We start from the raw sequence: 15063 nt of genomic DNA on the forward strand, positions 1-15063 counted from the left end.
CCACATGGCTGCCCGTGTGGCATGTTGCCAAGCAATGTTGACTTTCTTTTCGTCGGTTGTGACAATGGATGAGACGTGGATGCCATTTTTCAATCCAGAAACAAATCACCAGTCAGCTAAATGGAAGCACACAGATTCACCGCCACCAAAAAAATTTCGGGTAACCGCCAGTGCTGAAAAAATGATGGTGTCCATGTTCTGGGACAGCTAGGGCGTAATCCTTACCCATTGCGTTCCAAAGGGCACTACGGTAACAGGTTCATCCTACGAAAATGTTTTGAAGAACGAATTCCTTCCTGCACTGCAACAAAAACGTCCAGGAAGGGCTGCGCGTGTGCTGTTTCACCAAGACAACGCACCCGCACATCGAGCTAACGTTACGCAACAGTTTCTTCGTGATAACAACTTTGAAGTGATTCCTCATGCTCCCTACTCACCTGACCTGGCTCCTAGTGACTTTTGGCTTTTTCCAACAATGAAAGACACTCTCCGTGGCCACACATTCACCAGCCATGCTGCTATTGTCTCAGCGATTTTCCAGTGGTCAAAACAGACTCCTAAAGAAGCCTTTGCCGCTGCCATGGAATCATGGCGTCAGCGTTGTGAAAAATGTGTACGTCTGCAGGGCGATTACGTCGAGAAGTAACGCCAGTTTCGTCGAGTTCAGGTGAGTAGCTAATTAGAAAAAAAATCGGAGGCCTTAGAACTTGAATGCACCTCGTATATGAAATGTATTCTCATTTGCGAATATGGAACGACGACAGTGAACATTTCTGACGCACCGGAACTCGAACACGAATTTCCCGCTTACCGCGAACGGTCGCCTTACCATTTGGCTATCCCAACACCACTCATGGCCAACACCAAGCCGGCCATTGTGGCCGAGCGGTTCTAGGCGCTACAGTGTGGAATCGCGCGACCACTACGGTCGCAGGTTCGAATCCTGCCTCGGGAATGGATGTGTGTGATGTCCTTAGGTTAGTTACGTTCAAGTAGTTCTAAGTTCTAGGGGACCTCAGAAGTTAAGTCCCTTAGTACTCAGAGCCATTTGAACCATTTTTGAGGAAAACACCAAACTTCCATATGTCGTCAACCATGTGTCTACAACCTGTACCCATACATCCATTATGGATACTCCCTTACAGGGGAGACATTTTACTTAAAAGTCACGTGCCCTGTGTCGGCGGATAAATACGATGTTTCAGTGCTTGTGTTATTCCGAATTACGACGCAGTATTGTATTTATTATACGACACCGGGCAAGCAACTTTCAAGTAAAATGTCTCCACTGTACGGAAATGTATATAACATATATATGAACACTGGTTGTAGACACATGGCTGACGACATATGGAAGGTAGCTTCTTGCTGTGAGTAGTTCTCGGATAGCCAGTGTTTATGGGATCGCTGGCGATAAGCGAGAAATCCGGATTCGAGTCCCGGCCTGGCACAAATTTTCAACGTCGTCGTTTGATTAAACAACTGATGGTTGTACGAATTCGAAACTGCGAATACGTTTCATGTATTTTATAACTGCTGTAGTCGCAACAGTGCCTGTTCCTTCGGACGTGCATGCATGTCAGAAGGAACATTGCTTCGTAATTTGTACTAACACAGGCCGGCCACAGTGGCCGAGCGGTTCTAGGCACTTCAGTCGGGAACCGCAAGACTGCTACGGTCGCAGGTTCGAATCCTGTCTCGGGCACGGATGTGTATGATGTCCTTAGGTTAGATAGGCTTAAGTAGTTCTAAGTTCTAGGGGACTGATGACCTCAGATGTTAAGTCCTATAGTGCTCAGAGACATTTGAACCATTTTTTTTGTACTAACACAGTCACTGCGCTATCGTACTTCTCTACTCTCCTCTGCAGTTCGTTGACTGCGCCGCAGTGTTGTCTTCATAACCAGCAGTTCATGTGAGGGGAAATGAACATCAGAAGGAGCCAAGTTCGGGCTGTATGGTGGGTGATCAAATGCTTCCCATCGGAAACGCTGTAGGAGCGCCCTCTTTGCCTCTGTAGTGTACGACCGCAAAGAAGGAAATGGATGACAGGCACGTTGTGTGGGTTGCATGAAATCAGGCGAAATCTCGTTCAGGGCACCCATATTTGGCGGGAGACACTATTGTTATAGGCATCTTTATGTGCTCACTGTGTGCTCAGAACTGAAAAGAGCGACGTGACGCGATCGACAAGCAAACTAGAGATACTGCTCAACATATACACGGAAAGCTTCGCCAGATTTTCACTGTCGTTTTCATTTCGCGATCTATCGGACCGTACTTTCCAAACAGCCCTTATATTTTCAATGAAAAAGGACGTCTTCGTGCGTAATATGGTACAAGAATTGAAATTCGAACACAGTGTAGATTGTGGATGCCTTAAACTCCACTGTCGCCTCTTGTAGGTAGTGAATTTAACGCTACTTTGCGCCAGAGTACACCGTCCCCCACGATTATCTCTGACGTGGCAGTGAAGCGACGCTGAGCTGCTCCCGAGCCAGCGAGCGGCGGCAGTTGCGCGTCGCGTCGCAGCCTTCCGTGCCGGCCGGACACGCCCGCGTCCCACTGAAACAATAACGCCATCAATAACGTGAATTAATGTCGTCACGGCCGCACGTCGTCCATCACGCGGCTCCGGGCGCCGGGCTTCCGCCCCCGCCGCCCCCGCCTCCCCCGCCGCCTCCCGCCGCCCCCGCGCCGCGGCTGATTGTGTAACCTGCGCTCGCAAGAACGCCGGGGCCAGCAGTAATTACGGCGGCCACGCCACAGCCCGATCTGAATGTGTAAATTATGGACGAGCCCGCCTTTGGGGTAGGTCCCGGTCTTATCGGCAACGGGATCTCGATTCATTCCGTCCCTCATTAATATTCCCGCTTCCATCCGGTGTAATATCCATTTCAAATCGGACGGGAAAAAGCCATCTGGATTTCCCGTAGACGTTATTAATCTGGCACGAAAATGGAAATAGCCCTCCTCGCCTTTCCCGTAGCGAGGCTGGCGACGCCTCTGCAAAGTGTTTTCATCCTCGCACTAAATCAAATGCAAACTGCTCCTTCGAAACGCAGGTTATAAAAGGGTCTTGTCTTAAATAACTAAGTTAACCGTGCTCGTCTTTTCAACAATGTCTTCATAATCTTATCCCAGACACTTCCTTTTCTGTTAGGTATTTTTATACCAGCATCGAACAGAATATTATTAATCTCTTTTAGCTTGGTCTCTTTCCCACACGTGTGCAGACATAATGCGGTAGCGTATCGCCTCAATTGCTATGACGGTTGGCCTCAACACAGCATGCATTAAGTGAAGAGATAATTTGGAATGTTGGACGTCAAGTACTAAAGAATGCACACAGCTTCACGCATCTGGGGGAAACGTAACACGTAAACTAGAAGCCAACAAGAATGTAAAATAAAGGCGCCAGATACTTCGGAAACTGCGATATGCTGTAGAGTGAGCTTTGTAAAGGATAACCTATTGAAAAAAATGGCCAAGTGCGATTAGGACTGCCGCTCTGAGGGTTCCGTACAAACTTAGTTATGTATTTTGACAGTTCATCCAAGCTGGGAATTGAAAATCTAGATGCTTTTGCCTGTTGTTGTAATTGACAATCGCAAGATGTCGATACTGCGAATTTTATGACTTTCGACAATGTTTTAATTCCAAGTTTGAAGTCGGATAACAAATGAGAAATGAAATTTCTTTTCGTGTGATATAATTACAAATTCACAGTTTTCGGATTTTTTCCTTTACTTTTATTGCGAGACCTTACTTCTTGCCAAACTCGATGATTCTGGGACAACAGGAGGTACCCTATATATTTTGATAAGACAGTTCGCGAGTATCAAACTACGTAACATTAATGTACGTATATTTTGAATGCACTGATTTAGAAGCTTCAGTTTTTTTACATATTCAAGACACCGTAGACCTTAGTATGTGGCATAAATTTCGACTTGATATGTCTATCCGCGCCCGAGAAATAGTGTTTTTAACACGCGCACCGACAGACAGACAGAAGTCAACAAAGTGATCCTGTAAATGTTCCGGTTTTTTTTCCTAAAATGGAAGGAAGATTGTGGTTTAACGTACCACCGATATCAAGGTCACCAGAGATGGAGCACAAGCTCGGAATGTTTCCAGGATGGGCAAGGAAGTGCGTCGTGCCCTTTCAAACAAACCGTCCCGGCATTTTCCTGGAGCGATTTAGGGAACTCACGAAATATGCAAATCTGGGTGGCTGGGAGCGGATACGAACCTACGTCCTCCCGCTTGTTTATGCAGTAAATTAGCCATTGCGCCACCTTGTTTGGCAGAATCTTTCCACTAAAAAGAAATGAGGCACTGTATGTTAGAAAATAAGGAGTATAGCCTTACGAAAATGTGTGCCTTCGATAACAAAGACTGGATCCCTTTGGAGTTGTTGTTGTTGTGGTCTTCAGTCCTGAGACTGGTTTGATGCAGCTCTCCATGCTACTCTATCCTGTGCAAGCTTCTTCATCTCCCAGTATCTACTGCAACCTACATCCTTCTGAATCTGCTTAGTGTATTCATCTCTTGGTCTCCCTCTACGTTTTTTACCCTCCACACTGCCCTCCAATGCTAAATTTGTGATCCCTTGATGCCTCAAAACATGTCCTACCAACCGATCCCTTCTTCTAGTCAAGTTGTGCCACAAACTTCTCTTCTCCCCAATCCTATTCAATACCTCCTCATTAGTTACGTGATCTACCCACCTTATCTTCAGCATTCTTCTGTAGCACCACATTTCGAAAGCTTCTATTCTCTTCTTGTCCAAACTAGTTATCGTCCATGTTTCACTTCCATACATGGCTACACTCCATACAAATACTTTCAGAAACGACTTCCTGACACTTAAATCTATACTCGATGTTAACAAATTCCTCTTCTTGAGAAACGCTTTCCTTGCCATTGCCAGTCTACATTTTATATCCTCTCTACTTCGACCATCATCGGTTATTTTACTCCCTAAATAGCAAAACTCCTTTACTACTTTAAGTGTCTCATTTCCTAATCTAATTCCCTCAGCATCACCCGACTTAATTTGACTACATTCCATTATCCTCGTTTTGCTTTTGTTGATGTTCATCTTATATCCTCCTTTCAAGACACTGTCCATTCCGTTCAACTGCTCTTCCAAGTCCTTTGGAGACGAAGAAGAAATTGTGAGACACAGGTGAGGGCTAAAAAAGCAAGGTGATGTTTTGCACACATTGACCATAAACTGACTAGCATCAGGATCAAAACTAAACTCACAGTAAGAAGAAAAAAAAAAAAAAAAAACGAGGAAAGTAAGAGAACGAAGTACAGTAAACCAATTATGCTTTGACTGATTTTCAGGTTCAGATGTCATTATCATGACTATTTTTTAACTTCTGTGAAATAAAGTATAGTGAACACAGGGGCTTGTATGAAACGGTGGAACGGTTACATACAAATTAATATAATATATTTTATAAACCGCAGTGAAATTAAAGGAAAAAAATTGTGGGTGGTCAAAGTTATCATGCATCTGGGGATACACTGACCGGCCTGCACTTCGACCACAACTGTCAACTACCAACCCACTTTCGGTCAATATTTTAACAACACAATGAAACAAATGCACTGATCTAAAGTTTGCTTAAGTGCTTCATTAAGCGCCATAAAGAAAAAAAAAACCTAGTCCGACATATTATACTGTACATCACACAGTGTGACCCATCATCAATATAGTAAATATAATGAAAGGTACTGGGGTGAAGAACCAGTTTTGATCTGTTTTGAGAATTAATCGCGCAACGTAGATGATATAGTTAAAACCATCGATGGCTTTTCAGGTAAATGACATCGGTGAGTTTTGCACAACCAGATTTTAACACACCTTTTTCTATACAGCTGTAAGTCGCAATATTTCCGCCAACTGTTGAGTAAGGAAAACGGCACTACATGGCGCCATCTACAATATATTAATGGAACTTTATCACCAAACTGTATATACTAAACACGCAACTAAGAGCCGCCAGAGAACTGTAAAACTTTTGGTTTACGAGTCGTCGAAATAACGACGGAAATCAAAAATGGTTCAAATGGCTCTGAGCACTATGGGACTTAACATCTGAAGTCATCAGTCCCCTAGAACTTAGAACTACTTAAACCTAACTAACCTAAGGATATCACACACATCCATGCCCGAGGCAGGATTCGAACCTGCGCCTCAGAGGGTCGAACCAGCGACCCGCCATGGAATGGAATGCTGGCGCCCCATCTGCTGCTGTGTGAAACTGATGGTGTGACATGCCCCGCCATCCAGGAGAGCTGCCAGACATGAATGCTTTGTTAGAGAACTGGCCCCTATTTACAGGGTTATTACAAATGATTGAAATGATTTCACAGCTCTATAATAACTTTATTATTTGAGATATTTTCACAATGCTTTGCACACACATACAAAAACTCAAAATGTTTTTTTTAGGCATTCACAAATGTTCGATATGTGCCCTTTTAGTGATTCGGCAGACATCAAGCCGATAATCAAGTTCCTCCCACACTCGGCGCAGCATGTCCCCACCAATGAGTTCGAAAGCATTGTTGATACGAGCTCGCAGTTCTGGCACGTTTATTGGTAGAGGAGGTTTAAACACTGAATCTTTCACATAACCCCACAGAAAGAAATCGCATGGGGTTAAGTCGGGAGAGCGTGGAGGGCATGACATGAATTGCTGATCATGATCTCCACCACGACCGATCCATCGGTTTTTCAATCTCCTGTTTAAGAAATGCCGAACATCATGATGGAAGTGCGAAGGAGCACCATCCTGTTGAAAGATGAAGTCGGCGCTGTCGGTCTCCAGTTGTGGCATGAGGCAATTTTCCGCGGGCTACGCGTGAAACTTGCCCGCACGCGTTCAACCGTTTCTTCGCTCACTGCAGGCCGACCCGTTGATTTCCCCTTACAGACGCATCCAGAAGCTTTAAACTGCGCATACCATCGCCGAATGGAGTTAGCAGTTGGTGGATCTTTGTTGAACTTCGTCCTGAAGTGTCGTTGCACTGTTATGACTGACTGATGTGAGTGCATTTCAAGCACGACATACGCTTTCTCGGCTCCTGTCGCCATTTTGTCTCACTGCGCTCTCGAGCGCTCTGACGGCAGAAACCTGAAGTGCGGCTTCAGCCGAACAAAACTTTATGAGTTTTTCTACGTATCTGTAGTGTGTCGTGACCATATGTCAATGAATGGAGCTACAGTGAATTTATGAAATCGCTTCAATCATTTGTAATAGCCCTGTATATGCGGCTGTGCGCCTCTGTTTTGCTAAACGCGCTGCTCCACGTCACGTACTCATAACACTTAGGTTGGCCAGTGGGCCCCTTCTGCCTGTGACTTGCGCCATGCAAACCACTGCGTGTACTTTTTCCGGCAGTTCTACGCCCCTGTGGCCTCTTACTTCGCAACTGCTCGTGAGCAAAACTCACTGTAAAAAGGCCCGCGTCTGGCTGTAACTTGCGTGCTCAGAAATATTGCACCAAAACTGACTTTTCCTATCCCTACTGGTAGTGCCGCTACAACTAGATGGAAATAAGGATATGTATTTTGATAATACGTCCTTGGACATCGCACAGAAATATGAGTGCTGTTCAGTAGGTTATTCTATCAATAGTCTTGAAGCAGGACTGAAAAAAATGAGCGAATCGAAGTTAAAAGATTTCTTTGTGGCACTGTCGTTCCTCTCCGTACACGAGTTACTCGCAGTAGATGATAACTTTTCTGTGTAATGTGTTATTTATTCTTCATCCCTCTCACCATTTGCTTTGTGTGTTATTAATTCCTTAATTCTTCTGTTTATACATTTTCTAATCTGCGTTCTGTAAGCATTGTACCGATTGCTGCATAACGAACTAGCTTTTGGCTCGCTTGAAACCATGGAACCTAATAATTAAGTAAACAGATAAATAAGTAACTGACAGTGTGAGAGGGTTAACACAATGCTACCTGCACTTACGATGGAGTTGTCGGGGTTGAATATACAGCTTAGAGTTCCCACTAACCGCTAGATGGCATCGTTCTCTTCACTTATGACAAGTTTTAGCACTATAAAAATAGGTCATTTTCTATTGATGCAAAATAATAATGGCTGCACCATCCTCCGTATACAGCAAAGAAGAAACGTTTTCCATAAACAGTTTTTAGAGGAATCAAGTAGTACTAAAGGCGGTATTCCATAGAAGACTTCTAGCATGATGCCGAGCCAACGTGAAGTGTTTATCTAAAAACCTGATATTTTAGATGGACAAAGTGAAATATTTTGTCTGAAGACACTCTATAATTATTGCCATATTTCTTACCTGTGCAGAATCGTCATAGAAGATGAGGCTTTACGCTACCAGTTTGATTTAGACTAGAATAGGAATGTTAGAAAAGTAAAGAGACAGATTTTTTATAACCATAGATTTGATCCTTTTTACACGTCAAGATTGTTTGCTACACAGTAGTTCCCCTTGACAGTTACAGAATGACGGAAGCGTTGTCTCCTGTCGTCCTTCTACTCCACTGACGAATTCCTAGGTAGACCCAACGGATATATATATATATATATATATATATATATATATATATATATTGTTAATGGCATTAAGTAATGTTAGTGTTACATAAACTCTGTCTTCCACACAAGCCCAGACCAGTGATACTGCTTGTGTGAATTTTTTGCTTATCCACTTCCTTCAGAAACATTTCCCATAGGATTTGTGGAAGGAACAACAGTAATCTCCGATTTATTAAATACGTATTATGTATTTTTGTTTGTATGACGTATTCTTCATCCTTGAGGATCTTCCAAGTATTGTTCTACGAAGCGAAAAGTATCTCTGTATACCCATCCATCTGTCTAACGTCACATTCACACTTTGTGTTGATGCTATTAATGAGCCAAATGGCTACTACAGTGCAGTAGGGCCTACACATTACTATAATAATAATAATAATTAATATTATTATTATTAGTGGCAGTGGTCATAGACAAACCATTGGCAGCCTGAAGTCATTCAGTTGAAATAATTCTTTAAACTGTTTGTACAAACGCGTAATTGTGATGTCAGACGGTAAAATATGCTAAGTTGAGTAGCTGTGAAATGTTGAATGAAAATATCTCAAGCTGATTTGGGATGGAAATATGTGAAGCTCACGTTACACGATGTGAAGTCCAGAGCAACCGGTGGATCAGACAATACGACTGCAAGAAAGAAATCTGTTCTCAACAAAAGTTACATAAGCTATCTGACTCTGTGTCAAAATGAGTCTGTGTTAAATGTTGGCCCTGAATGTTTGAATCTTTGTAACAGAACTATTATCGTAATTACACAACAAATGATCAAGGAATAAAATGCATTTGACTTTATCTGTTAAATATGTTTGAAACGACAATGGAGCACGTTCATAAAATATTTCACTCACATTAAACATCTGAACTTATACTGATATTATTCCTATAAATGCTCTCTGACAGTCACTGTGCCTGACTCAGAACTTGAACTACACTGATACTGCAATTTATGTCTTACCTGTGTGCAGTGGACCGCACTTTTGCTCTGCAGCCTTGTAGTTTATAAAATAATGATCTGCCTGTCAAAATTAAGTTTCATACTCAAGATGTGTTATGCGAGACGGGATTTCATCACTACTCAAAAACTTTACTCAGCACACAACTCGCGATATGCAATGCGAGTGTGGGGTCAAATATAACCATGAATGCAAATGAAAAATCAGGTACTATTCTCGCCGACAAAGAAATAACTGAATCTACACTTCAAATTTTAACTGAAATGAAATGAAATGTCACGTGGCGAGGGCCTCCCCGTCGGGTAGACCGGTCGCCTGGTGAAAGTCTTTTTGAGTTGACGCCACTTTGGCGTCCTGCTCGTCGATGGGATTGAGATGATGATGATGATGATGATGTCAACACAACACCCAGCCCCTGAGCGGAGAAAATCTCCGAGCCAGCCGGTAATCGAACCCGGATCAGCCGGCCGTAGTGGCCGAGCGGTTCTAGGCGGTTCAGTTAGGGACCGTGCGACCGCTACGGTCACAGGTTCGAATCCTGCCTCGGGCATGGATGTGTGTGATGTCATTAGGTTAGTTAGGTTTAAGTAGTTTCAAAGTCTAGGGGACTGATGACCTCAGGTGGTAAGTCCCACAGTGCTCAGAGCCATTTGAACCATTTTTGAACCCGGATCGCTATGGACGGCATACCGTCGCGCTGACCACTCAGCTATCGGGGCGGAAGTTTTAACTGAGCTTGGGTAAGTCATAGCAACAACACAAGTTTCACACATCTCACACATGAACTAATTCGCAAAATGTTCCTTTATCACTTACAACTGCAGTGAAAGACTGAACCAAGTAACTACACTTTAAAAATCTTGTTGAAGATCTGAACCATAAGCACTGTTATAACAACTGGCATACAAAGTGATTACAGATATAACCACGTTGTATAATGTTTTAATCCTTCTGCTTAATACATCTCGTCACTCCGGTGCGTGGCGTATTCCCTACAACACCTGCCAACATTTTCAACGAATTTCTTTTTAGATACTGACGAAAGCAGAACTGACAGTAGATTGTTTTGAATGACCACCATGTTAATGGTGGACATGGAGAGGCTCTGCTTAATATTTACACTCAATGTGAGCGTAGGCTTCAATTTAGAACAGCACTTCCCCTCCGGCGCCTGGCGTATTCCGTACAACACCTGCCAACATTTTCAACGAATTTCTTTTTAGATACTGACCAAAGCGGAGCTGACAGTAGATTGTTTTGAATGACCACCATGTTAAGGGTGGACGTGGAGGGCTCTACTCAATATTTACACTCAGTGTGAGCGTAGGCGTTAGTTTAGAACAGCACTTCCCCTCCGGCGCCTGGGGTATTCCATACAACACCTGCCAACATTTTCAACGAAATTCTTTTTATATACTTACCAAAGCGGAGCTGAAAGTAGATTGTTTTTTATGACCAACGTGTTAAGGGTGGACGTTGAGGGTCTCTACTTAGTATTTACACTCAATCTGAGCGTGAGCATCAGTTTAGAACAGCACTTTCCCCCCGGCACCTGGCGTATTCCCTAATCACACTTGCCAATATTTTCAACGAATTTCATTATACATACTGACCGAAGGGGAGCTGACAGTAGATTGTTTTGAGGCCCATCAAGTTAAGGGTGGACGTGGAGTTGCTCTACTTAGTATGTACACTCAATGTGAGCGTCGGCTCCAGTTTAGAACAGCACTTCCCCTCCAGCGCCTGGCGTATTCCGTACAACACATGCTAACATTTCCAACGAATTGCTTTTTAGATACTGACCAAAGCGGAGGAGACAGTAGATTTTTTTGAATGACCACCATGTTAAAGGTGGACGTGGAGGGCTCTCCTTAATATTTACACTCAATGTGAGCGTAGGCTTCAGTTTAGAGCAATACTTCCCCTCCGGCTCCTGGCGTATTCTCTACAACAACTGCCAACATTTTCAACGAATTTCTTTTTAGGTACTGACCAAAGTGGAGCTGACAGTAGTTTGTTTTGAATGACCACCATGTTAAAGGTGGACGTGGAGGGCTCTGCTTAATATTTACACTCAATGTGAGCGTAGGCTTCGGTTTAGAACAGCACTTCTCCTACGGCGCCTGGCGTATTCCGTACAACACCTGCCAACATTTTCAACGAATTACTTTTTAGATACTGACCAAAGCGGAGCTGACAGTAGATTGTTTTGAATGACCAATATGTTAAGGGTGGACGTTGAGCGTCTCTACTTAATACTTACACTCAGTGTGAGCGTAGGCTTCAGTTTAGTACAGCACTTCCCCTCCGGCGCCTGGCGTATTCCCTACAACACTTGCCAACATTTTCAACGAATTTCATTTTACATACTGACTGAAGGGGAGTTGACAGTAGATTGTATGAATGACCTCCAAGTTAAGGGTGGACGTGGATGGGCTCTACTTAGTATGTACACTCAGTGTGAGCGGAGGTTTCAGTTTAGAAAGCACTTCCCCTCCAACGCCTGGCGTATTCCCTACAACACCTGCCAACATTTTCAACGAATGTCTTTTTATATACTGACCAAAGCGAGCTGACAGTAGATTGTTTTGAATGACCAATATGTTAAGGGTGGACGTGGAGGGGCTCAACTTAATATTTACACTCAATGTGAGCGTAGGCTCCAGTTTAGAACAGCACATCCCCTCCGGCGCCTGGCGTATTCCGTACAACACATGCCAATATTTCCAACGAATTTCTTTTTAGGTACTGACCAAAGTGGAGCTGACAGTAGATTGTTTTGAATGACCACCATGTTAAAGGTGGACGTGGAGGGCTCTGCTTAATATTTACACTCAATGTGAGCGTAGGCTTCGGTTTAGAAGAGCACTTCCCCTACGGCGCCTGGCGTATTCCCTACAACACCTGCCAACATTTTCAACGAATTTCTTTTTATATACTGACCAAAGCGGAGCTGACAGTAGATTGTTTTGAATGACCAACATGTTAAGGGTGGACGTTAAGGGTCTCTACTTAATATTTACACTCAATGTGTGCATAGGCATCAGTTTAGTACAGCACTTCCCCTCCGGCGCCTGGCGTATTCCCTACAACACTTGCCAACATTTTCAACGAATTTCTTTTTACATATTGACTAAAGGGGAGTTGACAGTAGATTGTTTGAATGACCACCAAGTTAAGGATGGACGTGGATGGGCTCTACTTAGTATATACACTCAGTGTGAGTGGAGGTTTCAGTTTAGAAAGCACTTCCCCTCCAGCGCCTGGCGTATTCCCTACAACACCTGCCAACATTTTCAACGAATTTCTTTTTATATTTTGACCAAAGCGGAGCTGACAGTAGATTGTTTTGAATGACCAACATGTTAAGGGTGGACGTGGAGGGTCTCTACTTAATATTTACACTCAATGTGAGCGTAGGCTTCAGTTTAGAACAGCACTTCCCCTCCGGCGACTAGCGTATTCCCTACAACACCTGCCATAATTTTCAACGAATTTCTTTTTAGATAGTGACCAAAGTGGAGCTGACAGTATATTGTTTTGAATGACCTGCATGTTAGAGTGGACATGGAGGAGCTCTAATTAATGTTTACACTCAATGTGAGCGTAGGCTTCAGTTTAGAACAGCGCTTCCCCTCCAGTGCCTGGCGTATTCTGTAGAACACCTGCCAAAATTTTCAACGAATTTCATTTCAGATACTGACCAAAGCGGTGCTGACAGTAGGTTCTTTTGAATGACTGCCAAGTTAAGCGTGGACGTAAGGGGGCTCTACGTAATAAACTCCTGGAAATTGAAATAAGAACACCGTGAATTCATTGTCCCAGGAAGGGGAAACTTTATTGACACATTCCTGGGGTCAGATACATCACATGATCACACTGACAGAACCACAGGCACATAGACACAGGCAACAGAGCATGCACAATGTCGGCACTAGTACAGTGTATATCCACCTTTCGCAGCAATGCAGGCTGCTATTCTACCATGGAGACGACCGTAGAGATGCTGGATGTAGTCCTGTGGAACGGCTTGCCATGCCATTTCCACCTGGCGCCTCAGTTGGACCAGCGTTCGTGCTGGACGTGCAGACCGCGTGAGAAGACGCTTCATCCAGTCCCAAACATGCTCAATGGGGGACAGATCCGGAGATCTTGCTGGCCAGGGTAGTTGACTTACACCTTCTAGAGCACGTTGGGTGGCACGGGATACATGCGGACGTGCATTGTCCTGCTGGAACAGCAAGTTCCCTTGCCGGTCTAGGAATGGTAGAACGATGGGTTTGATGACGGTTTGGATGTACCGTGCACTATTCAGTGTCCCCTCGACGATCACCAGTGGTGTACGGCCAGTGTAGGAGATCCCTTCCCATACCACGATGCCGGGTGTTGGCCGTGTGTGCCTCGGTCGTATGCAGTCCTGATTGTGGCGCTCACCTACACGGCGCCAAACACGCATACGACCATCATTGGCACCAAGGCAGAAGCGACTCTCATCGCTGAAGACGACACGTCTCCACTCGTCCCTCCATTCACGCCTGTCGCGACACCACTGGAGGCGGGCTGCACGATGTTGGGGCGTGAGCGGAAGGCGGCCTAACTGTGTGCGGGACCGTAGCCCAGCTTCATGGAGACGGTTGCGAATGGTCCTCGCCGATACCCCAGGAGCAACAGTGTCCCTAATTTGCTGGGAAGTGGCGGTGCAGTCCCCTACGGCACTGCGTAGGATCCTACGGTCTTGGCGTGCATCCGTGCGTCGCTGCAGTCCGGTCCCAGGTCGACGGGCACGTGCACCTTCCGCCGACCACTGGCGACAACATCGATGTACTGTGGAGACCTCACGCCCCACGTGTTGAGCAATTCGGCGGTACGTCCACCCGGCCTCCCGCATGCCCACTATACGCCCTCGCTCAAAGTCCGTCGCTTGCACATACGGTTCACGTCCACGCTGTCGCGGCATGCTACCAGTGTTAAAGACTGCGATGGAGCTCCGTATGCCACGGCAAACTGGCTGACACTGACGGCGGCGGTGCACAAATGCTGCGCAGCTAGCGCCATTCGACGGCCAACACCGCGGTTCCTGGTGTGTCCGCTGTGCCGTGCGTGTGATCATTGCTTGTACACCCCTCTCGCAGTGTCCGGAGTAAGTATGGTGGGTCTGACACACCGGTGTCAATGTGTACTTTTTTCCATTTCCAGGAGTGTATTTACACTCAATGTGAGAGTAGGCTTCAGTTTAGAACAGCACTTCAACTACAGTGCCTGGCGTATTCCCAACAACACCTGTCAACATTTCCAACGTATTTCTTTTTAAATACTGACCAAAGCGGAACTGACAGTAGATTGTATTGAATGACCACCATGTTAAGGGTGGACGTGGAGGGTCTCTACTTAATATTTACACTGAATGTGAGCGTTGGCTTCAGTTTAGAACAGCACTTCCCCCCCCGGCGCCTGGCGTATTCCCTACGACACCTGCCAACATTTTCAACGAATTTATTTTTAGA

General features: G+C 44.8%; 1 protein-coding gene across 1 annotated transcript in view; it reads right to left on the bottom strand.

The window, feature by feature from the left end:
- Window positions 1–2624: 2624 nt before the first annotated feature.
- The window catches only part of LOC126160602 (homeobox protein unc-4), a gene marked incomplete at its 5' end in the record, with an annotated part of 168392 nt that continues 155953 nt past the window's right edge, over window positions 2625–15063 (bottom strand). Inside the window, one exon of the mRNA XM_049916916.1 lies at window positions 2625–2775. Coding sequence (XP_049772873.1) covers window positions 2625–2775 — 151 coding nt within the window. The remainder of the gene's footprint in view (window positions 2776–15063) is intronic.

Source organism: Schistocerca cancellata, chromosome 2 (assembly GCF_023864275.1).
Source record: "Schistocerca cancellata isolate TAMUIC-IGC-003103 chromosome 2, iqSchCanc2.1, whole genome shotgun sequence".
Lineage (NCBI taxonomy): Eukaryota > Metazoa > Arthropoda > Insecta > Orthoptera > Acrididae > Schistocerca > Schistocerca cancellata.